Source organism: Mustela putorius, unplaced genomic scaffold (genome assembly GCF_011764305.1).
Source record: "Mustela putorius furo isolate JIRA1106 unplaced genomic scaffold, ASM1176430v1.1 tig00537350_pilon_pilon_pilon, whole genome shotgun sequence".
Classification (NCBI taxonomy): Eukaryota; Metazoa; Chordata; class Mammalia; order Carnivora; family Mustelidae; genus Mustela; species Mustela putorius.
This window is the reverse complement of record NW_025422471.1, coordinates 18,488,552-18,515,715: the sequence shown is the minus strand read 5'-3', so window position 1 is coordinate 18,515,715 and position 27,164 is coordinate 18,488,552. Positions and strand designations below refer to the sequence as shown.

The following is a 27,164-nucleotide window of genomic DNA, read 5'->3' as shown; positions in this document are numbered from 1 at the left end:
CTTTATCTAACCTTCATAGGTTTTCCTTATCCAGTTAAGTCAGCCCCATTTTCTACAAGCTCTGGAGACATTATTTATGACTTTTCTGCCTACTCTCTCCTTACAGGTTTGAATTCTAGAGAATAGTCTTTTCCTCATAGCTTTTATCAACCAAACTGGACCTTAAGGTGTGTTATAACTTGTCCTTTTTAAACCATCTGTGGCCTTAAATAATGTTTGAGTGGAAAATAAAAGGAAATGTAGTCTTTACATATTATTTTAAAACTAGAGGTGTGCTTGGGTTGCTCAGTCGGTTGAATGTCTGCCTTTGTGTCAGGTCATGATCTCAGGATTTTGGGATAGAGCCCTTTGCCTGTTTAGGGCTCCCTTGCTTCTTCCTCTCCCTCTGCCCCTCCCCCTTGCTCTCTCTCTCTCTCAAACAAATAAATAAAATCTTAAAAAAAAAACTATATTTGATTAGATAATAATCTCTTTGTTCTCCAAGTATATTTTTCTCTTCTTATATTTTATATATGTAAATATCCTATATCTTCTCCTCTCTTCTTCTTTTCTGCAAATTGAATGACTCCAAATCTACGTTACCATAAGCCCATTAAACTTTCTTTTCATTATAAATCCATCATGGTAAACTGTTTAGACTTTTTAAACAATCTTAAAATATTATAGGTCCTCAAATAAGTCTTAACCCAACCATTTAAGAATTTAATCTAAGGAGGGGTGCCTGAGTGGCTCAGTCACTTAAATGTCTGACTCATGATTTCAAATCAGGTCATGATCTCAGGGTCATGAGATCAACCCACATCTCGCTCTGCACTCAGTGGGTAGTCTGCTTGAGATTCTTTCCCTGTGCCCACCCCCCACACCCCGCAGGTGCTCTCTTTCCCTCTCTCTCTCTTAAATAAACAAATAAATCTTTAAAAAATTTTTTTAAATGTTATTTTTAATGTTATTTTTAACCATAAAACAATATGTAATTAACTCAAAAAGAAACAAACAAGAGGTTTAATTCTTAGACTCAAGAAAGAGATTCATGTTGAAAATTAAGACGAGAAAACCAAATAACTCTATGAAAGGTCTTAAAGATTGTTGGGCATATTTTAACTATTTTGTGTCATATATGAGTCTCTTATAAACCTCTTTTCCATGAAAGTGCTCAACCTGGCAGAGAAAATTTTTCGAGGTTAATGCTGAATTTGCCACAGAGCCTATCACTTTAAAATAGCAATTTTCAGTTTCATAGATGCATAGAATTATACATTCTGGCAGCGCCACTACAGGCTTCATGCCATTTCATTTGGAATTTGATTAAAAGAACAATTTAATGTCACTTTCCACTTTTCCTTTTCTAATTTTTCAATGTAGTTCCTAAAATGAACAGAAAATAATCAAGTTTTCCCCCTTCTTTTTTAAGAGAGCTTTTACTTTTTCCTCCCTTTTTAAGAAACAGACTACCTTCATAGCTAGTAACATAAAAATAAATATCTACAAACATATCTACATGTTCATTAACTTTTTGCATTACCAGTAAAAACTGTTTTTTTTTTTTAATTTAAAAAAGTAAAAGGAAAGCAATACCTAATGATCTGTAGTAGACTATAAAACCACCCTCAAATTCTTTCCCCTCCTGCATCTTTACCTTTTCAATATGAAGGCAGGTCCTCCCACCAAAACTATTGTAAGCTAAAGTGATACAAGCTGAGATTTGAAAAGTGCTTGTAATTTGGGCTTGATCTTTCTTACTGCTCTTGGGCCTTCCCACCACCAGAGAAGGAAGCCTGATCTAGCAGAGACAAGCTATTTCAGCTGAGCCACGCTCCACTACCCAGCACTGGTCAATCAGAACACCTATGTTACTCTCAGAGTGGAGACATACATGGTTGTTTAAACCCACTGAATTTGTAATGATTTGTTAAGCAGAGAAAGCATAATGATACACATCCACTACCATTTCATTCACAAAAGTATTTATCCCCAAGCAACAGAAAGGTTATACTCTCAGAAAGAAAAAAGATAATGGTTAAAATGGTATACATCAGTATTTCCTTTGATGTATTACATTTTCTTTTCTTACAAATAAAAACTTTACCACAAATTGGCTCTCAGAATTTCTGTACTTGTTATTTTCTAAGGTTCTTTGATATTCTGTGTATTTTTTTTTTCTTTTTTTGAGTTAATATACGATTGTTAGGGCTTGGAATTGCAAGGTACTGAATTCTAATCATTATAATTAACAATAAAGTAGAAACACTTTATTTATTTTTTAAAGATTTATTTATTTATTTTGTGAGAGAGACTGAGAGAGTATGTTGGGGGGAGAGGCAGAGGGAGAATGAAAGAGAGAGAGAGAGAACCTAAAGCAGACTCTCCACTGAGCAGGGAGCCCAATGCAGGGCTCCATCCCACGACCCTGAGATCATAACCTGAGCCGAAATCAAGAGCTTACCAACTGAACCACCTAGGCTCTTCTAAAGTAGAAACATTTTAAAATTGAGAAGCTAATTGTTTATGAGGTATGTTATAGAAATATTTACATATATAAAACAAAATTAATTTTTTGTAATATATGCAAAATAAACAGCAAAAATATACCTTTGAATCCTTCACTCTGCCATCCTAACTCTATAATTCTATTGGTTTATATGAACATACATTTAATCCTTCTTATTATCAGTAAAGTTAAATAAATATAACTCTGAAAATGAATCTCCTGAGTGTAGTTGACCAGGAAATTTCTTAGCAATCATCCATGGCTAGCAATTTTTGAGAAACTATTTTAGTCTATGCAGAATAGCTCTCATTATAATCATTTCTAGAAATATGGATTCAGTCATGAGGTTTGCTTCCTTAGTCCAAGAAGTAATCTTAAGGGGGGAAAAAACAGATAATTACTTATAATTTTATGTAATACATAAATAATTTAACTGAAATTTATCAAATCTCTCCTTTTGCAACCAAAGTTTAGAAATCTAAAAATAGCCTTGTTCTACTGAAGAGATCTACTTAAATCTTGTTAACATTCTGATAGTTCATGATCAACAACAAGAAGTCTTTCAGTGTCAGTCTTTATTACACTACTTGATATTCTGACAGTGATCACCTTCTAAAAGGTAAACACGAATGTAGCTATTCATGGGGCGAGATGTACAGTGCAAATTGTTGTTTTTTTTTTTTTTAAGTTATGAGGCTTTACATTTTTGGGGTAAATGCAACCAATTTCTTATAATGATATGGAAGCAGGACAGATTAGCAGTGATGAGTGATGAGTAACCAATTTCTTATAATGATATGGAAGCAGGACAGATTAGCAGTGATGAGCTCTGAAGGCTAAAAATTTAAAAGAACCTGAATTCATGTTAGAAAAGGAATACCAATTACCAAAGGAAATAAGTTTGGATGGAATATGATAGAAGAGGACAGAAGAAGACAGAACAGGATGAAGCACCTTCATGTTTACTAATTTTTCTAAATGAGAAAACCTGGTCAGGAGCCAATGTCCCTACAGAGAATATAAAGAAGAAGAATTACAAGTGACATAAAACGCTGCCTCTATTATCCTGTACTGAACTACTCTCATCACATAAGTACCTTGAGTTTTTTTCTAAAAGTGATGATGGATTTTAAATTGCTACTGAACTCCAATGTTTATGTCCTTTGGTTTCAAACTGATGGTTTTAATAGGTTAAATGTATCCTAATTATTACTGAGTTTTCTGTATGAGTCAGCTAACACAGTTAATTCTTAGTAAAACACAAGCTTGTGTTTATGTCATATTTCTTAACCACAATGATATTAGAATTCAATCTTAAATGAAAAACCTCCCTTGGTCCAAAATCCCCTTTCAATTTACATGGTCTCTCCTCATGCCTATGCAATGAGTTTACCCAGTGCCCACTCTGTTCAAATACCTACTTTGCAGTCTTTCTTAATAAACTTTCCTAAAACTGTACCTCCTTTTATTCTCCCTCACAGTTGTCTTCATTTTTCTTTTTGGAACTTACCTTGATAAGTATGATGGTTTATTCTCTAATTCCCCATTTGACCAGAAGATCTATAAAGGCAAAGCCTATTTTTCAGTACTTATATCCTCAGTGCCAAGAACAGTGTCTAGCATATAGCATATACTTAATAAATATTTGATGGATGGATGAATAAACAAATAAATGAATAAATTGATGAATGTTATAGCCATTTTTTAAACTTTTAAAAAAATTTTTAAAGATTTTATTTATTTATTTGACGGAGAGAGAGATCACAAGTAGGCATAGAGACAGACAGAGAGGGAGGGGAAAGCAGGCTCCCTGCTGAGAAGAGAGTCTGCTGTTGGGCTCGATCCCAAGACCTTGAGATCATGACCTGTGCCAAAGGCAGAGGCTTAACCCACTGAGCCACCCAAGCACCCTCTAGCCATTTTTAAAAAAATCAATGCTTGATTTTGGGGGGCACTTATAAGTTCACAGCAAAATAGGAAAAAGTACAGTGTTTTCCCATATAGTCCCTCAACCCCACATATGCATAACCACACCATTATTAACATTCCTCACCAGAGTGATGCTAAAATTTATTACGATGGATGAACCTACATTTACACATGATAATTACCTAAAGGCCATAGTTTGCAGCAGGGTTCACTCTTGGTATTGTACATTGTACGGATTTGGGCAAATGTATAATGACACGTGTCTGACATTATAATATCATGCAGAGTATTTTCACTGCCCAATATCCTCAGTGCTCTGCCTCTGTGTTTTTCATTTCAAATTTCACTTGTTTATTATTAGTTTATAGAAAAATGATTGACTTTTATATATTAACTTGCATTCTACAATCTTGCTATAATTATTAGTTCCTGATTTTTTTTTTTTGGTTGATTTTTTAGGATTTCTTTCTACATAGATGATGATGTTGTCATGAAAGGATAGTTTTATTTGTCCTTCCCAATATGTATACCGTTATTTTCTTTCCTTGTCTTATTGCATTGGCTAGTAATTCCAGTACAATGTTAAAAAGGAATAGTGGGAGGGAGCATCCTTATCCTATTTCTGATCTAAGTGGAAAAGCTTCAAATTTCTTACATTAAATATGATTTTAGCTGTAGGCTTTCTTTTTAAATGTTTTATTTAAATTCAATTTAGTGAATATATACTGTATTATTAGTTTCAGGGGTAGAATTTAGTGCCCATTACTCATTACATCAAGTGCCCTTCTTAATGCCCATCACCCAGTTACCCCATCCCCCAGCCACCGCTCTTCCAGCAACCTTCAGTTTGTTTTCTGTAGTTAAGAGTCTTTAATGGTTTGCACTTTCCTGTTTTTATCTTATTTTATTTTTTCTTCCCTTCCCCTATGTTCATCTGTTTTGTTTCTTAAATTCCACACAGTTGAAATCATACGGTATTTATCTTTCTCTGACTGACTTATTTCGCCTAGCATAATACCCTCTAGTTCCACTCACATCATTGTAAATGGCAAGATGTCATTCTTTTTGATGGCTGAGTAATAGTCCTTAGTGTTTGTGTGTGTGTGTGTGTGTGTGTTTACACACCATATCCTCTTTATCCATTCATCTGGTTTTGTTTTTTTTTTTTAAGATTTTATTTCTTTATTTGACAGACAGAGATCACAAGTAGGCAGAGAGGCAGGCATGGGGGTGGGGGGCAGGCTCCCTGCTGAGCAGAGGGCTCCATCCCAGGACCCTGGGATCATGACCTGAGCCGAAGGCAGAGACTTTAACCCACTGAGCCATCCAGGCACCCCATTCATCTGTTGATAGACATCTGGGTTCTTTCCATAGTTTGGCTGTTGTGAACACTGCTGCTATAAACATTGGAGCACAAGTGCCCTTTTGAATCACTATGTTTAGCAGATATTTTCTATCATGCTGAGGAAGTTTCCTTGTATTCCTAGCCATTTTTAAAAAATCTTATATCTAATATTTCCATGTGCCACAATCTAGCTTTTTCTCCATGACCCCAGCAAAAATTAATGTTTGCAATATTATCCATCTGTCACATGTAATCAATGTAAATGTTTATCTTTGTCAACTTGTCCATCATATTTGATACAGCTGATCACACATGCCTTAAAACATGATTTACCCCTAATTTGGGGGGTGCATTGTTTTTCTGGATTATTTTCTTTCTGACCACTCCTTCTCAGAATTCTTTATAAATTTAACTTTCTCTACCCATTGTTTCATTACTGATGAACTTCTTCCCATTCCTTGGTCTTCTTTTCAAAATTTCTTTGGCTTATGGGCTGATTTATACACTCCCCAAATTTATACAATTTATACAGTAATTATCTGTGTAATTATAACTTACAAATCTATGCCTGACTTCTTCACTACTATCTAGCAAGTTTCTCTGATTCAATATGTGAAATACTCAACTCATTTTCTGCCTCTCAATACAGGTATCTTCAATTTATACTACTTCAGTAAATGGCATCAAGTTACTTAAAATTATCAAATTACCAAAAATTACAGACATTTCTTCTTTATTCCTTCCATTCTCCACACACTTTTACTCAATAACCCCATAAGTCACCAACAATTATCTACTGCATCCTTTCAATACTTACTGGCTTTATCTTTTCCATTCCATTTGTTGCCAAAGCCAAACCACCATGTGGTAGACTTCAAATTGTTCCTCTACCTTACTGTTCTATTTTTTTTAATTGTCATATTGTAATGACAATGATATTCTAAAAGCACAAACCCTTTACATGTCTCTTAGTATAAAGTCCAAATTCCTTAGAACATCATGCAGAGGGGCTCCTGGGTGGCTCAGTGGGTTTAAGCCTCTGCCTTCGGCTCAGAACTGGGATCATGTTCCACATCAGCCTCTCTGCTCAGCAAGAAGCCTGCTTCCCCATCCCCCTCTGCCTACTTGTGATCTCTGTCTGTCAAATAAATTTAAAAAAAAAATCTTAAAAAAAAAAGAAAACTAAGATTTTTTTAAGTCAATCACTTATTTTGTCTTCTTTGATTGCATTAATATACTATATATTTGAGTTGTAAAGTCACAACTGCTATTATTTTAATGGGTTAATTTGACAGCACACAGAGAAGAATTATGCCATGGAACTTAGATAATTTAATAATTTCTAAACTTTCACATACAAACTCTAAAGTATTCACTGGTAATAGGAATCTCCACATGAAATAAATGGGTCACCATTTGGCTCCAAATTACATAGTGCTATCCAGGAATGTGAGCAGGTAATTGGGAAGAATTTGGGGGCTTGACCACATGGTGGTCTGTCTACAAGGCGCCTGAAAAATAAAGTCAGCATCCAGTGCACATCTGTGCAAACATTGGTTAATCTGACTGATGTCTTCAAATATGAGGATGTAAAGTAAGTTCTTTTCCCCTTTCTTTTAATAAGGGAGATGTTTTCTTGTTGCTTTTTGTGGCTATATCAGAAGTGAGTTGTAATAACTCTACGAGGCTGAGAACATTGAAGTGTGGAGGTATGTCTGAATAAGGAGATGTGTGTGGGAGAAACAGATGGAGACAAAGAGAGACAGAGGTAAAAGATGGATATTGGAGTATAAAGACAGATCAAGAATAAGATCTAAGAAAAACAATGTTTGAAGTTCACAAATTTGAGCAAATCAATTTCTCCAACCTTCCACACATAATGTAGGAAATGTAGGTGATATCAGGATTGATTGCAAATGCAGGAATGTGTCCAGTGCTTATCTGACGCAAGATGCTTTGGGAGGGAAGAATAAAAGCACAAAATTGGATGAAATTCTTTTGAAATAAGCAGCATCAAGAACTTAAAACAAAGTTACTACAAAGTAATAAGGTTTGAGGTAAAATCAGGAAGTGATTTTTATCTCTAAGAAGAGTGTATATTTGAAATTCTCCTTTCTAGATGTACTACAATGAAGAGTATCTGTTTGATTAGAGAACGAACAGAGTAAAAATAATTTTAAGTATTAGGATCACAACAAAATTTCTTCTAAACAAATATAGAAAAGATTTTCTTTCCTTTGGAAATTAAGAATAAGGAGACTTAGAATTCATATGATTATAAAAATTTATATGGCTTAAAGGTTAGAATAAAGCTTGGCCACTTCACCATCTTTGGGGGGATTAATGTGTAAGTAAAAATCCATCAATGGCAACAACTAAAATCTTCTGTCTTTTAAGATATTACATTAAAATAACTATTGCTTTTTTGAGTGGTGGTTGTATAAAATTCCAGTAAACTCTAGTATACTCTAGTACACTGTTCTCTGCACTGGTGCTACCTAAAGGTATGGAAAGGACAACAGAAATGTGTCATCAAAGTAACAGATTTTTTTCAAAGTAAAAATGCAGGATGGTCTTTAATGATCTAATGTTTCATATATTTTGTTCCAATAAGTAGTTTTTAAAATATGAAAAAACATAACTCAGATAGGCTAGATATTAAAAACATTGTTACTAAATGTTTTTATTTAACAAATATTCAGTATCCCCTTATTTCATGCAAGAAAATATGGAGTTGAGAAAGAAGTAGTAGAAAGGCAAGAAAGGTAATATATGTCTGTCCTAAAGAGGTACCTAACCCAACAATTGTGTTTGAGTTCCTCTTATTTTCTCACCTTTAAAAAAATTATTTTACAATATAGCGAAGTTATTTTTAAGAAGCTATGGACATTTTTAAACTTTTAGGGTACTTGTTTCCTATTATTTTAATGTTATGAAAGCAAGACGTTAAATTAGAATTGGTGTAACTAATATGCTGTGCTAAATGACAAAGCAAATATAAAATGAATATATTTCTTATAAAAACTCTTAAATATATGCTAGGGAAGAATGAGGTTGCTTAAAACATATAATAAAAATATAGCTTAAGATAATATACTATAACTACCTTATTTCTGAATATCATAAGTATTTCAGTAATATACAATAATGAATCTGAGGAAAACTTAATTCTATAACCATTTGATTTCCCAGTCTCATTTGAATTATGTGTTTAGTTTTTAAAGTACTGTTGCCAATAGTCTCATTTTTCTGATAAAATGATAAAAATTGAATTAATTTAAAAATATGGACCAAAGAATTCAAGCATTTACTTAAAAAATCTATGAAGATACTGATTTTTAAATTATTTGAAGACATTTGCCTCTTTAATTCCAGATTTGGCTCTTAGAAAATAGCAACAAAAACATTATATACTGCAAATGTAAGGCACCATCAGTTTAGGGTTAGCAGGCTTAAAATATAACACTAAAGTTTTATTCTATTCATCTATTCCTGTTAGGAATATTTATGATTATAATTTTCTTTAGAGATAATAGACTTTCCTGAGGATATGGTTCCATATTAAATGCTGAAAATGACCGTACATATTTGGAGAGTGGGTCAAAGTGATTACAACAGTTTTATTTCAATGGCACTGTATCAAACCCCCTACACTAGCAGTGAGTTAATAAAGCCTTAAAGAGAATTATATTTGAAATGAATTAAATGAACTAAGTACCATTCTGTAATAATATAACTGTTTCAGAAATAATACCTTCTTAATAATGTCATATAAAAATACAAGAAAACACATTTAACAAATAGAGCACAATAAAATCCAATAACTAGTGGTCAAAATGGCAAGTTAATAGTTTTATTAAATTATTCTTTCCTTCACTCAATCAATAGTTATTGGGCTTCCAGTATGCATAAAGGTACTAGGTTAGATGCATTATACAGTGATGAGTAACAAACTGGTCCCTTAATACAGACACTATTACTTCTCTTCTTCAAAACTATTTTTCAAAAGCAATCTAAACCTCTGAGTTTTCCAAGGTTTATGCTGGTTCACAGAAATTTAACCCAAAACATGTTTAGTTTTCCTATATTGAACAGATATAGTCCACTTTTTATTTTTCTTGGTACTGATGTGAAAAAAATAAATTTTTTCAAACTTAATCATCGTATTACCTTTAATCAGAGAGAAAAATCTCTATACAAATTTACACAGTGCTAAGCTATTTGAAGTACAGCTCTTTCCTTAATGGGAACAATTTGGAAATTATGGAAGTTACCCTGAATCCATAACTATGCATGCCAATGAAGTACTTCACAGATGAAAAAAAATTTTGAAATATGATCAATGACTAAATATTTGCAAGTCAAAGTTTTTGAGAAGACTCTGAAGAACAATGCAGCTGAAACATCATCTTTCATTTATTTATAGTGTTAGAAAAGTAATGGTTAGAAGAGCTACAAAATACTGATATTATCAATCACTAAAATAAGTTCTATTTTATTTAGATTGGCTAATTTAAATAGATTGAATTGGGAATTATTTTTCAGTGAGAATGAAACTTTAAATCTCTAATATGTCAATGTTAGAGAAATTAAAAAATTTACTATATTCAAGTAATACTTGTAGTGACTTTGAAGTGTAGTGTTACTCACTAGAACAGTTTAAAATTATTTGAGAATCTCACTAATACAAATATAATTCAATTATAAAATAGAAATTATAAAATTGAGAGTACTACAGAAGAGTAAACTGATTCGCAGCATACAGCAATCTTGTATAGAATACCCATACTGCACCACACCAAATTTGTCAGTCACTCATGCAAACAAAGAGGATAACTACTGAAATGCTTAAATCTTGCACTTACCAACCTCCACAACACTAGAACAGTTGGGATCTGTGAAGCCATCTGGACACTCACAGGAAAAGGAATTGTCAGATAATCCTGACAAGCAAACACCTCCATTTTCACATGGATTGGGATCACAAATATCACCTGGGAAATAAAGAAACAGATAATGAATTTTCATTGGTCTTAGGCACCAAAATATACAATTTCATATGCCATCTTCCTTTGGTAAAGTCATCATACTTTTTAGATTTACAGAAAAGGTATGCAAGACCCATTTGAATCCATGTGCTTTTAAGAGAGATGGTATTTAACATAAAATTAAATTTTCTAATTCAAACATTGCATACTGAATAGCATACTAAAAGTTAATGAACTCAGTCTGGGGTTCCTTCATTACATGTAAATAAAATATTGTCTGATTTGTTAAAGATTAACAGAAATATCTCTGATAGACTGATTTATTAATTACTCCAATAAAAAAAAACAAGTCCACACACTTAACTCTGTAACTCTGCAATTTCTCTCATTAAAGGAGTGAGGGTTATTTCTGGATCGCTAGAATCTGGGCTTGTCCCTGTTACTTGCTTTGGCCAAAGGGACATTAGCGGACTTGAAGACAGCAGAGGTGTGATAAGGAATTTGAATATTTCCTTCTTGGAACCCTGACAAGGCCATGCGAATAAATTCAGGCTAGCTTGCTTAAGAGAGGTGAGAGAAACAAGGAAGAGTAAGAAGGAAACTGCCACAGAGAAATAAGTTGTAAATAAGCCATAACAAAAACCTATAATATGTGGCTTCAGCTTTGGTACTGGGTGGTAGATGGTACTGGTGGAATCTGGAAAGGCACTGAACGAATGACTACAGGAGGCTAGAAAAATGTGAGGATATCCCATATTATGTAGAGAAAAGCAGCTGAGAAAAGTTTAGTGACAGAAAATACACCTAATGATCTTTTATATATCAGTAATGAAATTTCCAGGCAGAATGTCAAACTGTTGTCTCTTAACAGCTGCATTGATAAGGAACTACAAGAAAGAGATGTCATAAATAAAGAACTGATGAGCTTGAAAGTAAAGGAATACAGAGACCAGGATTTGATATAACCAACCAACCAATAACAACAAAAACTATGTTTCAATCCCAGCCTCTCAAACCAGTGAAAGAGCAAATCCAGAGCTTTGTCAGAAAGACATGGCCTCAACATATACATCAAATTAAGGATATGCTAGAAGGCCCTTATGAAAATATTTCAAATAGTTCAACTACAGCCTGAAAGTCCCTCTAGGCTAAATAAAAGAGCCTCTGAATTTTTTTTTTAATTTATTTATTTGATAGACAGAGATCACAAGTAGGCAGAGAGGCAGGCAGAGAGAGAGGAAGGGAAGCAGGCTCCCTGCTGAGCAGAGAGCTGAATGAGGGTGGGGGTGCTCCATGTAATGACCCCGGCATCATGACCTGAGCCAAAGGCAGAGGCTTAACCCACTGAGGCACCCAGGCACCCTAGAATTCTTAAAGGTATTATCTAAACAGCTTGACACACCCAAAGCAGCACTGATTAAGTTTTGAGTGAAAAGCAGGCTTCAGACAAAGTCATGGGTGTGGTTTTATTGCATGAGGATATAAATCAGATTCAGAAAAGCCCACAGAATTTTTAAGTGAGCTTTACAGGGGAAACATTGAATATTGATTAAGGGTGCCTGGGTGGCTCCGTGGGTTAAGCTGCTGCCTTTGGCTAAGGTCATGACCTCAGGGTCCTGGGATCGAGTCCCGCATCGGGCTCTCTGCTCAGCAGGGAGCCTGCTTCCCTCTCTCTCTCTCTCTGCCTGCCTCTCTGTCTACTTGTGATCTCTCTCTGTTAAATAAATAAATAAAATCTTAAAAAAAAATAAACACAAAACAAAACAAAAACAGAAGGAGGTTTTTCACATTTACAAAAGTATCTGTGCCCCAACTTCCTACTATTTTGTATTTCTTAGAAACTTTATTCTGCTGTCCCATGAATTATTTTCTCTTTTCTAGACCAATGACTTTGATACTTTAGAAAAATAAAAATGGAGGTTAGGATTTTTCACATTTTTAAAGTAGTTAGCTATATTAATAGTATAGGTAAAAATACTACATTAGCAGTGGGATGGCTATTAGAAAAGACAGTCATGAAATAAGTGAATAAATGAAAGAAAGAATATGTTTTGGGAATATCATAGAATTTAGTAGGGCTAGACCATGGATTATTTCTAATACATTGTACACTTGTGAAAATTCACCTTATATGTTATCCCCCTCCTGTTTTTAAGATTTTATTTATTTACTTGACAGACAGAGATCACAAGTTGGCAGAGAGGCAGGCAGAGAGAGAGGGAGGAAGCAGGCTCCCCGCTGAGCAGAGAGCCTGATGTGGGGCTCTATCCCAGGACCCTGAGATCATGACCTGAGCGGAAGGCAGAGGCTTAACACACTGAACCACCCAGGTGCCCCTGTTATCCCCCTTTTTGATCCTTACTCAGTGTCTTTTGAAAGGTAAGAAATAGGTAGTAGATTTGACCAAAATATTTTAAGTAGAATCAAGATAACACTGTGACCAAACTGATGTGAGGGTTGAAGGAGAACAAGAAATCTGGGTTGATATCTAGAGCTCCAGCCTGTATGATTGAGTGTCCATTTTTCATAAGGAAATTTAATGTATTTAATTTTAAAGGAATTACTTTGTCTAAAAAGTCTGTGGGACATCCAAAATGAAAATGTCCCATTAAAGCTACTGAACAGACATATACAGAAATGGAGAGATTTTACTACAACATGGATTGCTACGTAGAGATGTGAAAACTATTTCACTGAGTCTTTAAAAGAAGGGCAGAAGAGGGTACCAGGAAATAGAAAAGAAAAGAAGAGAAGAGAAGAGGTTCTTGGGCAAACCAACAAATAAGTAAGAAAAAAATAAGGAAGAGTCTTTGAAACAGAAGGCGGGGGGAGGAAATTAGTGCTAGGCCCTTTCTACTTCACTTCGGTTCATTTACTCAGTGACTTAGTATGTCAAGGTCTGCCTGGGATTAATAAAGGTCCCCACATGTACCAGTGTTAGATGGACAATGTCAGCAAAAAACAAAATTTTGGCCTTGAATAAAGCAGAGGGTAGACAACAGAAGCCCACCAAACATAATCAGGGTTATTGTAGACCGTGCTTTAAATCTGCTTCCCCACATCTAACTATGAAATGTACCCCGGTGTCAGATGAGTTCTTCATGAAGTAAAGGCTAAGACAAAGTTAAGAGTGCAACAAATTGATGAAGAACAAATGTCTGTGAAAGATAAACGAGGAGGGGCGCCTGGGTGGCTCAGTGGGTTAAGCCACTGCCTTCGGCTCAGGTCATGATCTCAGGGTCCTGGGATCGAGTCCCGCATCGGGCTCTCTGCTCAGCAGGGAGCCTGCTTCCTCCTCTCTCTCTGCCTTCCTCTCTGCCTACTTGTGATCTCTCTCTGTCGAATAAATAAATAAAATCTTTAAAAAAAAAAAAAAGATAAACGAGGAGAAAGCAGTAATTGGCAGGAAAAGCCTTCATTCTGGGATGCAGGTCTGACACCTGAGAAAAGAAATGGGGGCAGGTGGTCATAGGGATGGAGGAGAATGGAGCAAGTGAGCCTCAGTTTGCAATGCAAATTTGACAAAGTCTTAGCCAAGCCAGGAGGAATGAAAGATGACTCTTTAGAGGAATCCTCCAAGGGCAGAAATGACCAGGCATGGATATCCTTGCCATGTTCAGTCACGGGCTGAAGGCACAGTGACATGCGAATGCTCCAGGGGAATCCTGGAAGTGCTGCAGAAGGCCTCTGAAGGCTAACTCCATTCCTTGCAGCTGGACCGCTTAGTTCCTTGAAGGGATACTGCAGCAGTGCCCTTGTAGCGGATGCTACAGTCCCCTCACTCTCACCATTGTCCTGGTTAGGATCAGTTACATTTTGTTCTTGCTCTAAACCATCATATCTGAGTCTGCCGTCCTCTCTACTTACCCATTATCTCAATGGGTTGTACAGATGAAGCCTGATGCTTTAAGCAGAAACAAATCTTCTAGCTGGCAAATCAAGTCTAATTAGAATGCACCGTAGGGATTTCTGATTCCCTGTCATTTCAATTAACCCGAGAAAGCATCAGTTCAGGTAAGAATCCTGATTAAAATGCAATAGATTCCTGGACCTCAAATCAGTGCCTTTTGTCTGTTCATTCATTTCCCAATGGATGTGTTGGTAGAGTCCTTTAAAACTAAGATGGCAGCCAGTACAAGAAGACAGGCTCGATATAGGAGAATAGGACAATATACAATTTCATGGATCTTTATTCCACTGTCAGCAGGCCCCTAAAATATACCTCTGCATATTATAATCTGTGTGCACCATTATACCTTGATGCTTCTTGGCTGGCTGGCCTCACCTGCTTTAGATTAGGACAGATGTGTTTAATTTGAATCTAACTATGTTTTATGATTCCATCTGCAGTTTATGGCAGACTCAGGCAAATTAAGCGGATGCCGATTTGCCTTTTGGCAATAGAATGAAGCAATTATTTTTCCCAGGGGCAAGAAATCATTGCAGACTAAATTTAACTTCCTGTTTGCCTGGTCTTGCTCCCATTCTCCAGGGTTCTGCTTGGAGTGGGACCATCCTGTCTGAATCCAATGTCCATCTCATTCTTCTCACTGGCACACCACCTGTTGCTAGTCACCTGTTCAAGGTGACTCAGGGATTGTCTTATTTCATCTCATTATAAATTTGCAATCCATGATCATTTAGCCTGGATAGCAAAGTAGATAGGCATCTATATAGTACAGTGTGTAGCACAGCAGAAGACAATGTAAAACCTTCTAAAAACCTAAAATCTCTTCATGATGGCGGTTGTGTGTGTGTGTGTGTGTGTGTGTGTGTTTTCTGTGAGGTCAATATATAACCATGCAACTTCTAATGCCAAGTAAAGGAGAAAAGCCTTTGTTGGCCCTACTCTGGAAATTAGGTGAAAAGAACAGCTAATTTTTCTCATCAGTGTTTAAATTCTCAGATATTTATACATCCTCTTTTCTTTATACGTTCGTGCCCTTCTCCAGTTCACAGATCAGCGAATCACTGATTCATTCATCACGTACTAATACTCCTGGAAACACAGGAGAGGCTGGGAATATAGCTTAAAAGAAGACACATAAGGTTCCAGCACCGTTAAAGATTCTACTGTAGTGGAGGGGATGCATAATGAAAAAAAACAAGTAAGCAAGGTATTGGTCACTATAATAAAAGCCATAGAGAGGGGTGTATAAGAGAACAAAGTGGTGAGAAAGGCAGTAAAGAGAACTGGTTACTTAAATAAACATCAAGAAATGCTTCTTTGGGGAGGTGTCATTGGAGCTGAAAACCAAGAGATGAACAGTGCCAGTCATGTTAAAACCTAAGGAAGTCTTTCAGGCAGCAGGATAGCAAATGTACGGTCCTACTGATAAGCAAGAGTAATGAATTCAAGAAATGGAAAAGAGGCCAATGCATTTGGGACAGGGTAACAAGATGTCACTAAATACTTTTTGTCAGCAACACAATTTTAGTAGCAACCAATTTATAATTTAAAGCCCCACATTTGACTGTTTGTCCTCATGATAATCAAGGGCATTTCTGCCAAGCCTATTCTTAATATTTACCAAACATCTACTGAAAATATATTATTGTATTTACATGCTAATATTCTGATGTATTTGTATATTGATATTTTTCACATATTAATATATCTACATAGTACTGCCAATGTATTCAGGTATCTACATGGTAATGTAAATATACCTATCATTTATTTGGATGAGTGCATGCCTCTCCATTTTCTATGTTCCTTCAACAATGCTAGAAGTCACCCTGCCTTCTTCTGCAGAAGAAATCTGTATACCAGTGTAAAATTAAAAACAAAAAAATAAAAGGTAACATATCACTCAAATATGTTACTTTAACAAAAATATCATTTCATTTCTTCAGTATCTCCCCACACTAAATGGGAAGGATATTGCCATACCTATTCATATGTGGGAAAGTAAAATGCAGTGGCTATGTAAAGTCATGTTTCACAACGATGACACTCCGACCTGTGAATTACAACTGATCTTCAGTTTATCACCCTGCCATAACTTGGTAGCTACACTCCTATCATTTCATTTACAAACTGAAAGAAAATAAAAGCTTTGTCTTCAACTGCACAAATTGGAATTTTTACCAATCTGTAAACAGAGTACTTGGCAAAATGAGCCAATTATAGTCTACAAGTGAGCAATAACTCTAGTTAAAATGAAATAAATTTCATGAGAATTTGCATACTCGACCTGGTAAAACTCACAGAAAATGTTAGCACCCTTATGACTTACTGTCGGTGAAATTGTGCACAACAAAATAAATGTCACTTTTTGAACTAACAACAGGCCTCTCAATTTACTTTGGGACTTCCCGAGAGATCACTTGTGTTGAATATTGAAATTTCATTTGTTGTATGTTCTAATGAGTGTGATGCACAGAGTTTTATTTTAAAGCCTTCTTTCATAAACTAAAGCTTATGAGTATAGGCAGTTTAAATGAAAAAAAAATTAGTTAAAAAGGTTTGATCAGTTTGTTACCTTCATATGTACTTTCAAAATAAATTCTAATCGATATTTCAGATCATTACTTCAATTAAGAGGAAGAGAGAAGGAAAAAGATAAAAATGCCAATAAGAATAAATCTGTCTGCATTGATAAGATCTGCCATTTTACTGGAAAATCACTGAACGTATGTGCAATAAAAGACCATTTAATTCTACACACTGGTGGCCACAGGGCCCCCAAATGACCATATTCAGCTATGAAAGACACAAATCTAATGACTAAATGAAGGAACTTCTTTGACTCTGAGCCACACTAAGGCAAACTTAAAGCCCATTATCTCTCAGCTGATAGTCAGTGGTTTATCACACTATTTCTAAAGACATTTCTCTTTTTAGATAATGTTTAAATGCTAAAGGAATATCAAAGAGAATTAGAAGAAAATTAGCAAAAATTGTTGAGTAATGACAATGTGAATTTTGCATCCTTTAACACAGCTTCCATCAAGGCTGACTGCATGAAAAGACAAAAGTATTTGGAGCTCTAAATTTTGAAAGAAAATCTGGGCATATTCTGTGTTTTAAAACACTCTGGAGAGTCCCTTAAAATAACAAAATCTAGAGTTTTTAGAATTGAAAGGGACATCAGAAATGATCTAACCCAGTGGTTCTCAAACTTTGCTATATATTACAATCTCTGGGGAGCTTTTCAAATTCCAGATGCCCAGTCCAATTAAATCAGAATGACTGAGGGTGGGACCCAGCTCTCCACGTTTTTTGAGAACTCATCCAAAGATTTCAATTTATTGAAGAAGAAGAAAAGGAAGTAACATAAAGTGAGGAAGGAAAGAAAGAACAGAAAGAAGGAGGAAAGATGGAAGGAAGGAAGTTTGTACTTTTCTGCTTTCATTTGAGAGGAAGGCAAATGAAGAAGAACATCTAACTAGCCTTCTTGGTTGGTATACTATGATTATGAAAAAGATCATTTGCAGGAAGCTAGAATTGGCAATTTAAAAAAAGGTATACAGTATGTTAGGGAAATTAGAATAGATACTAGTTAATACTTACATGTATTGAAATCCTATCAAATAATTAGCTGAAACTTTATAAATTACCAAAGAGTCTGGGCATTCCTGAGCAGAAAGGACAGCCATTTAAGGGTATTAAGCAGGAGGGCTGACATGATTTGGACTTCAGATAACTCACCTTACCTGTAGTGTGGAGAATGGATTACAAGGAGGCAAAATTTAAGGGTGACAGATCAGTTAGCAAGAGGCAAATATTACTCTGGCACAAGGGATTGCTGGCTTGGATTAGAATTCTAACCACAGAAATGAAGAGAAGTGGATTCCAAAAGATATATTGAGAGACAACATTTATGGGTCTAATGGTCGAAAGGAAAGAGAACTAAAAAATGAACTCACCTATCAAAATTCAACAAAAAGTTCTGCCTTTCATTTTGTTGGAAGACATGGTTGAAGGAGCAAGTCTGGGGATGGTGGTAAGAGGAGGTGAGAGGTTCCATTTTGGAAACGCTTGGAGTGAAGTGCCTGTAGACATTCACTTGGAGATACTCAGTCAAATTTGATATGGTGCATTTGATATAGTGCATTAGGGAGAAAGGTTTGGGCTAGAGATAGATAAATTAACATGGTTGATTTTTTAAATCATGGGGATATAAACAAAATTTCTGAGAAGAGTGTTGGGGTACATGGTCTAGAAACCATATAAACTTGGAAACTCTCTACACTGTAAACTCTCTGAAGTTCAGAATTATTCCAATTTAGGAAATTCTCCCCTGTGCCAAAGATCAATGCCTGGTATATAGTCAGTGGTATCCAAATAAAATGTTGTCCAAATATAGGTCGAGTGGGAGACAGAGGTTGGAAATGTATTCAAAATGGCAGAAACCTAAGGACACCTGGGTGGCTCAGTTGGTTATCTCAGGGTGGTGAGATAGAGCCCCAAGTTGGCTCCGTGCTGGGCATGGAACCTACTTGAGATTCTCTCTCCATCTCCCTCTGACCCTCCCCCACCCTCCTTCTCTTAAAACAAATAATATGGCAGAAACCCAAGAGTGTTTTGATGCTAATGAGAAGCAGCTACTAAAAAGATGATGTTAAAGATTAGGAGAGAGGGACTACTCAGAATGGTAGGGAGTGCAGAAAGAAACATCAATAGTCCTCAGAGTAAAAGATGGACAGATAACACTGAGGGCTCAGGTGAGTTTGAAAACAATTGATAGTAATGACAAGTACCCAACTAGCTGTCTGCTTAGAGGCAAACACCGGGATGTGTGCTAGAAGTAGAGGACCAATCCAGGCATGTGGTTTCGTCAGACAGGTGTAGTGACCTGTCTGTCAACAGAGCAGAAGAGTGACCCCTGGCTGCTTCTGTATCTTTTGATAGTTTATTGAATTTTATGTTCTAAGATTATGTATATTTACAATTATGCAAAACTTAGAAACCCAGTTAATTGTTCTTTCAGAGAATATTTCAGTTATTCAGTTGACAGCAAAGGACAGACTGAAAGATAGAATTTGGCTGCTGTATATAAATAACACAGTACATCATGATGGTAACACTTAGCCCATCAATCCTTGTCAAGAATACAAACTCACACTGACTATAAAAACAATCAGGTGATACAAAGGAGATAAAATTTAGTGCCATGTCCAACTGTGGAAGTTTCACATTGCCTTCTTATTTAGATCTTAAAATTGTCAATTCTGCCTCTTCTAAATGTAAAGCTGCTCAGCCACAGAGTAAAAATAACCTCTAAGGAAAACCAGTTGAAAACAAGTTGGCTAACTTGATCACTTACGAAACATAGGTACCCAAAGAAAGAACAGGACATTTTGTTTATCATTGAATAGCCCATTTTATCTTTTTTTTTTTTTCCAGGCAGAAAGGGTATGCCATGTTAAAATTACAGAAAGAAAAATTGTAAAGTCTAACTGTGTTTTATTTAGAACCTTGTTTGAAAAAGTCACAATTTAAGACAGCAGTGGAGTGACAGTTTCAAAGTATAGTATGTAAAAGCTGAAGGAATATTTTTTAGTGTTATAAGCGAAGCCACAACTATTTATTGCCAGATGTTTAAAGCAGTCAATCATCTTATTACATAACATGTTTATAAAGAATGCACTAAACCTGACTGCATTATGTTTACCCGTTTGGAGGCTGGAGAAAAAAAAATCACAAAAATTAAAATGCGTCCTCTTCTAACTAAAAATAAAAAAACAAACAGTAGACACTTTTCTAATTTATGGAAAGGAAGTCTTATTTTAAAAGCCAGATTTAGATCTTGATTAAATTTTGTATAAAATGAATGATTTCATATTCACTTTTTATATTTAATATTTCACATGAAAGCAATGCTTTATAAAATAGTTGCTGAATGCTCTAATTTCATCTGATGTATACATTTTCAAAATTTAAATCTTTTTATTCACAGCCAAAGTCTTGGGGAGCAGAAACATAAATGATTTGGGTAGGGCACTGTCTGTAGACATGCTTACTAATAAATATGAGAACATATTAGCTTCTTAATTCTTTTAAGAAACATGGAATATCTTATTTAGGTTTAATGGTAATATGGCCATTTTGTTTTCCTAATGCCAGCAAGTTCCTGACAAGGAAAGATAGCTGAGCAGTTAACTCCGTGGAAGTCAGAAATCATGGGTGTTCTTGCTGCCTTCTTGGTTTTCAACAGGTATTGGGTTTTTGCTGTTAGCATACCAATTGGCATCATTATAGGGAACATTCTGACTGTAAGGAGGGAAGTAAAATTCCCCTGCTTTAGGAGTTCCAGCCGTCCTAATGGAACTCCATTCAGAATATTAGTGCTTTTCTACTGAAAAGAGCAGGGAAATACTTAGGAAGCTGGAGGATGTTACTCCTCTGGCCTACCAAATAGAAACGTGAACTACTAAAAGGAAACCATGAAGCACAGAAATGGACAACTGAGAGTATTTAAACATTAAATACATTAATTAAACATTAAAACATTAAATACATTAATTAACATTAAAAAAACCCATTGCCTCTATTCTATCAATGGTCTCCATGCTGCATTGGGTCACCCACTGTGAGTCCTTACTGGGTATTCAATCTCTGTATCCCTCCTGTCCTTGTTTTTGTGATCATGTGATACTCACCAGCTCCTTCCAGTCCCTGAACCAGCACTGATCAGAAAGGAAGGATTTTATGCAGGCCTGGCCTAAGGCTCAGAACCCAGCATTAGTATATCACAGATATTAGTCAGGTTCTGACCTTGTTCGCCTTTCCCTTCTCATTGGTTCAATTACTGTCTATGCAATTTTGTTAATGACTCAGATATGGGTGGTATCCAGTACAGGTTAGAATAATCTTGGATAAAATCTTCAAGCCACATAAACCACTGGGAAACCCCTACCCCAAGTCCCCGTATGGCTTCCTTTTGACATAACTGTCCTGGTGATGTAACTATCCACAGGACTGAAATCACACATCCTGTTCCTAAAAAAAATATCTCTGATACAAATTAGCTGCTCGCTCAAATTTCCAAATTTCATATACTCTTTTTTTTTTTAAAGTTTTTTAAAAAAAGATTTTATTTATTTATTTGACAGACAGAGATCACAAGTAGTCAGAGGGGCAGGCAGAGAGAGAGAGGAGGAAGCAGACTCCCTGCTGAGCAGAGAACCCAATTTGGGGCTCAATCCCAGGACCCTGAGATCATGACCTGAGCCGAAGGCAGAGACTTTAACCCACTGAGCCACCCAGGTGCCCCACATTTCATATACTTTTGAATTCTCCTACTCCATCACATAGCTAAACTGTTAGAACACTTTATTATTTTATAATAACATTAGTTAACATTTTTATGCCCTAACTATGTGCCAAACATTATACTAAGTACATTATGAGTATTAATATCATTTGATACTTATAGTACTATTAGAAACTTTGCTGATATTAATAAGACTCATTTTACATATGAAAAAATGGAAATTTACTCAAGTCGCAGAATTTACCAAAAGGCACAGAATAACAATGACAAAGTGAGATTTACACATGGGCAGTACGACTTCAGAAACAAGAAGCTATGCATGTTGAGATGGTTACCCCTTGCCCCTATTCTCTCCTTCACCGTCTCTGTTCACCTCTTCAAGTTCTTCATCTTCTTCAAGTTCTTTGCCTTCTCTGACCAGCAGCTAATTATTTAGTATTGTTATATGTTACCCACATGTCATCCTTTGGATAATTTCAGACTTTTGGTATAATCCTCCCACCACGTGTATATCTGATCCTCCTTTTCTTAAACAGGAACAACTCTAGGTTCCAGCCTGGAGTTAACATAACTATGTCCCTAGGAACAAACGTTCTCTCTGCTGTGGACAAAGCTTACTACAGCTGAAAGCAACGGTAGGCATTTGATATCAGGTCGGATACTGGAATAGACGATGCTGCAAAAAAATATGCTATGATCATATATTGATTCCTTGATGATATATTTATTCCCTAATATATAAATTATTAATTAGGTAAATCTCTAGAGTCTGAGTATTAGAAAAGAAATTCATCTATTACACCCAATCTTACTTGGAAAATTAGGTGGATGACTACAGCATCTGAACCACTGTTTTGAGCCCAGAACAGCAAATCTTAGAATAAGATCTGATCCATAATAGACTCAAAATATATCTGGGGAAATAGTCTCATACATATACTTAAATGAACTTACATATATGTTCCCCTATAAAAAATGCAATGACGACAATCACATGAAAAGAACAAAATACCTGCGACAGAAATGCAGCTTAAGGTACATCTCAGTAAAAACTGAACTAGAAAGAGTTTACTATCCTTCCTATTGAATGGCATTTGGCACCTGAAGATCAATAAATCACTGAAACAGACTTCTAGGAATCAGGAATGACTTCTGGACTAAGCGGTTAATTACTGCTTTTCTTCAGTTGTGAAGAATACTTGAAGCAACAGAGTGAGTGTGCATTTTCTCCGTGTAAACACCAATTCTCTTTGAAACCATGTTATGCTGAAGATTATAGCCAATTTACATAAAAGAGTAAAATGGCTCATTATTGAAAACTTAAGTGTAACATACAGATTTAAAGTAATATGGTGACCAATTCAGAAATTGAGATCACTATCATCCTAATTATGTGGTCTGCACAAAAAGCTACTCTGAACTGAAAGTTTATTTTTTTTCTTTTCCTCTTAGGGTTTAAAATAACAATAATGATGAAACCTCTGTTTTATTGAGCATGTACTATGATCCAAGCAATCATTGTTAGAAAAAATCAATTGCCTCTAGTCGACAAAACTGGATAGCCACATGAAAGAGAGTAAAACTGAACTCCTATACACAAAAATCAACTCAAAATGAATTAAAGACTTCTGTGTAAGATCTAAAGCCATAAAACTCCTAGGAGAAAACAGAGAGGGTAAAGCTCCTTGGCAACCACCAGTCCTGGCAATGGTTTTTTTTTTTTTTTTGGATTTCATACCAAAAGCAACAAAAGCAAAAATAAACAAGTGGGACTACATCAAATTAAAAAGATTCTGCATGGCAAAGGAAACCATCAACAAAGTGAAAAGGCAACCTACTAAAGAGGAGAAAATATTTGCAGATCTTATATCTGACGCATTACCATCCAAAATATATAAAGAACTCATATGAATCAATAGCAAACATATAATCTGATTAAAATAGGTGGAAGGTCTGAATAGACATTTTTTCTTATTAAAAAAAATTTTTTTTAATTTAACAGAGAGAGGGAGCACAAGCAGGGGGAGTGGGAGAGAGAGAGAAGCAGGCTTCCTGCCAAGCAGAGAGCCCGACGTGCAGCTTTATCCCAGGACCCTGGGATCATGACCTGAGCTGAAGGCAGACACTTAATAGAATGAGCCACCCAGGCGCCCCTGAATAGACATTTTTCCAAAGAAGACATACCAATGGCCAATATGTACAGATAAGGATGCTCAACATTCCTAATAATCAGGGAAATGCAAACAAAACCAAAAATGAGGTATCATACTTCATACTTGTTAGAATGGCTATTACCAAAAGACAAGATAAAACATGTGCTGGTGAGGATGTAGAGAAGAGGAATTATATAATGCTGGTGGAAATGACAATATGGAGGTTCTTCAAAAAAATCAAAAATAGAACTACCATATGATCCACCAATTCCAGTTCTGGGTATATAACGAAAGGAAATGAAAATGCGGTCTCAAAAAGATATCTGTACTCCTGTTTTCATTGCAGCATTATTCACAATACCCAAGACATTGGAACAACCCAAATGTCTATCAATGAATAAATGGATTAAAAATATTTGGTGCATTGTATAAAATGGAATCTTATTCAACCATAAGAAAGAATATCCTCCTTTTTGTGACAACATGAATGAAACTTGAAGGCCCTATGGTAGGTGAAATAAGTCAGAGAAAGATAAATACTATGTATCATCACTTACTATGTGGACTCTTAAAAAAACAGATGCATAGAAACAGAGACTACAGTGGTTACCAGGGACTGGGTGGGGGTGGGGGACAGTGGAGGACATGGGAGGTATTGGTCAAAGAATACAAGCTTCCAGTTAAGAGACAAACAAATTCTGAGAATCTAACGTACAGCACAGTGATCATGGTTAAAAATACTTTATTATACATTTCAAAATTGATAAGAAACAAAATTTGGAATGTTTGCACTACAAAAAAGAAATGGAAATTATGTGACATGATGCAGGTGTTAGCTAAAGCTATGGTGGTATCATTTTGCAATAGGTAAATGTATCAAATCAGCATGCCACACATCTTAAATTTAGTCAGTGTTATATGTCAATTATATCTCAGTAAAGCTGAAAAAAATAAAAAATAGAAGTTATTTGTTCGTTGTAACCAATTCAGATAACACAGTGGTAGAGAAAGCAAAACCCACTGTTCTCTATACTCCCATCCCTAAGCTATAAGCATTACTAATCTGAATACATTCCACAAAATGTCTCTGTTTAACTCTACTCATTTTATTTATTTATTTAGAGATTTTATTTATTTGACAGACAGAGATCATATGTAGGCAGAGGTAGGCAGAGAGGCAGGCAGAGAGAGGAGGAAGCAGGCTCCCCGTTGAGCAGAGAGCTAGGTGTGGGGCTCAATCCCAGGACCCTGACATCATGACCTGAGCTGAATTGAAGGCCGAGGTTTTAACCCACTGAGTCACCCAGGCGCCCCAACTCTACTCATTTTAATCTAGTATTTATAACTATAAAAAAATGAAGGCCCATCCTTTTTAAAGAAGTTAGAAATTCATTACACAGATGTAAAATACTCACCTTCTTTGATTTTCATTCTTGCACCCTAAAAGTAGCCATTGCTGGCTTTTTTTAAAAATCTTTTCTGAAATTTATAAATACTTCTTTGATATTTGTTTTACACAAAGTGAGAGAATGGCATGTTTTTCCATACCTCGCTTATATCGCTTTACAGCATATTTCAGAAACTGCGGACATAAAGATACTTCGTTCTGCTTAACAAATACATGGTATCCAAATTTATAAGTATGACATAATTTTATATGCAGTTCTATATCTCTGGACATCTATGAGGTTTCAAATGTTTTCTTGTTACGAACAGTTATGAATTGATCACTATTGTACCAACATCTTCGTGAACTTTCACTTGTCCTGGAAATAAAACCTAAGAAATTGACATACACATCCAAAAAATTATTAATAATGCCTAATAGTCTTCCAAAAATGTGATACCAATTTTGAATATCCCTAACAGTATATTGATTTTCTTTATGGTTGGTGGCATTTGTCCAGGACTGTTTCGAAATTAACTTACATTATTGTAAGCAATATGCACACATGATTTCTGTTCCTTTTTAATAAGAGAGTTACACAATGTTGTTTCCAACAAGAAAAAAAAACCAAAAAAACAAAAAAAAAACTCTTGAGTTCTCACCTGGGAAGAAAGATAAAGGATGATCTGCTTAACTGCATTAACTAATCCAAAAGATATACAAATTTGAAGCTCTTAAAGCTTTAATTCTATTCTGAATGTGGGCCACAAAGTTAGTGTGACAGTTGGCAATTTTCCCAGATCTGGGGTTAGGAAACTCAAGAGACGTATCAGTAGATGCTAAATGGTCTCCAGAGGACCCGTCTGCCATCCTGCCCCTTCTCCCACACCTCAAGCTTGGAATACTCTTTGCAGGAGATCATTAGAATTTGTAAGCACAGAGTCTGTACACAAATGCTGCTGGATCTTGTCAAAATCCTTTGTTAGATGAAAAAAAAAAAAACAGGACATACTTTATGATCTCTTTTGAGAGTCAAAGAAAGAGGGAAAAAGATCTAGAAATATATATGCAAAGTGATCAACAGTAGCTCTCTCCAGATAGGGAGGTTAAGGGAGTATTTAAATATTCTTCATTGTGTTTATTTTGTAATGTTTTCTAAAGTTATATGCCCTGCTTTTTTGTAATAAAAAAAACTTAATTAAAAAACTCACAACATTTAAAAATCCAATTAACAGCTAGGTAGAAGCAGAAACGATAACTACCAAGGTTGAATTGAAAGAAACAGAGGTTAGTGAGCAATATGATGGGCCATGAATGTTTAATGTTTACTTAATGCAAGGAATACTAAAAATGTGGTTTTAGGAATCCAGCCTGTGCTCATCTGAGACACATCACAGCCGTGAATTTCAAGGTTTATTGTCGCTGTTCAACTCTAGCTTCAAGATACGTAGGTCCTTGTCAGTGTATGCTGACATTGTTTGCTTAATTTATGTGGTGTGGTTCATCAATTTACAACATCTCTGATCAAATTAATGTGTAATTGAAGTTTAATTCACTTCTTAATTTGGTTGATATGTTTTCTGAGAAGTTAAAAAATGTATTTATTTTATTTAATTTTCAAAATTAATAATAACACCAGCGACTAGAAAAGT

General features: G+C 35.5%; 1 protein-coding gene across 3 annotated transcripts in view; it reads right to left on the bottom strand.

The window, feature by feature from the left end:
• The window catches only part of EDIL3 (EGF like repeats and discoidin domains 3), a 404,801-nt gene that overhangs the window by 274,907 nt on the left and 102,730 nt on the right, over positions 1-27,164 (bottom strand). For all 3 annotated transcript variants that reach the window (XM_045074412.1, XM_004759122.3, XM_004759121.3), the window contains exon 2: positions 10,628-10,756. In XM_045074412.1, the coding sequence (XP_044930347.1) occupies positions 10,628-10,756 (129 nt within the window). The remainder of the gene's footprint in view (positions 1-10,627; positions 10,757-27,164) is intronic.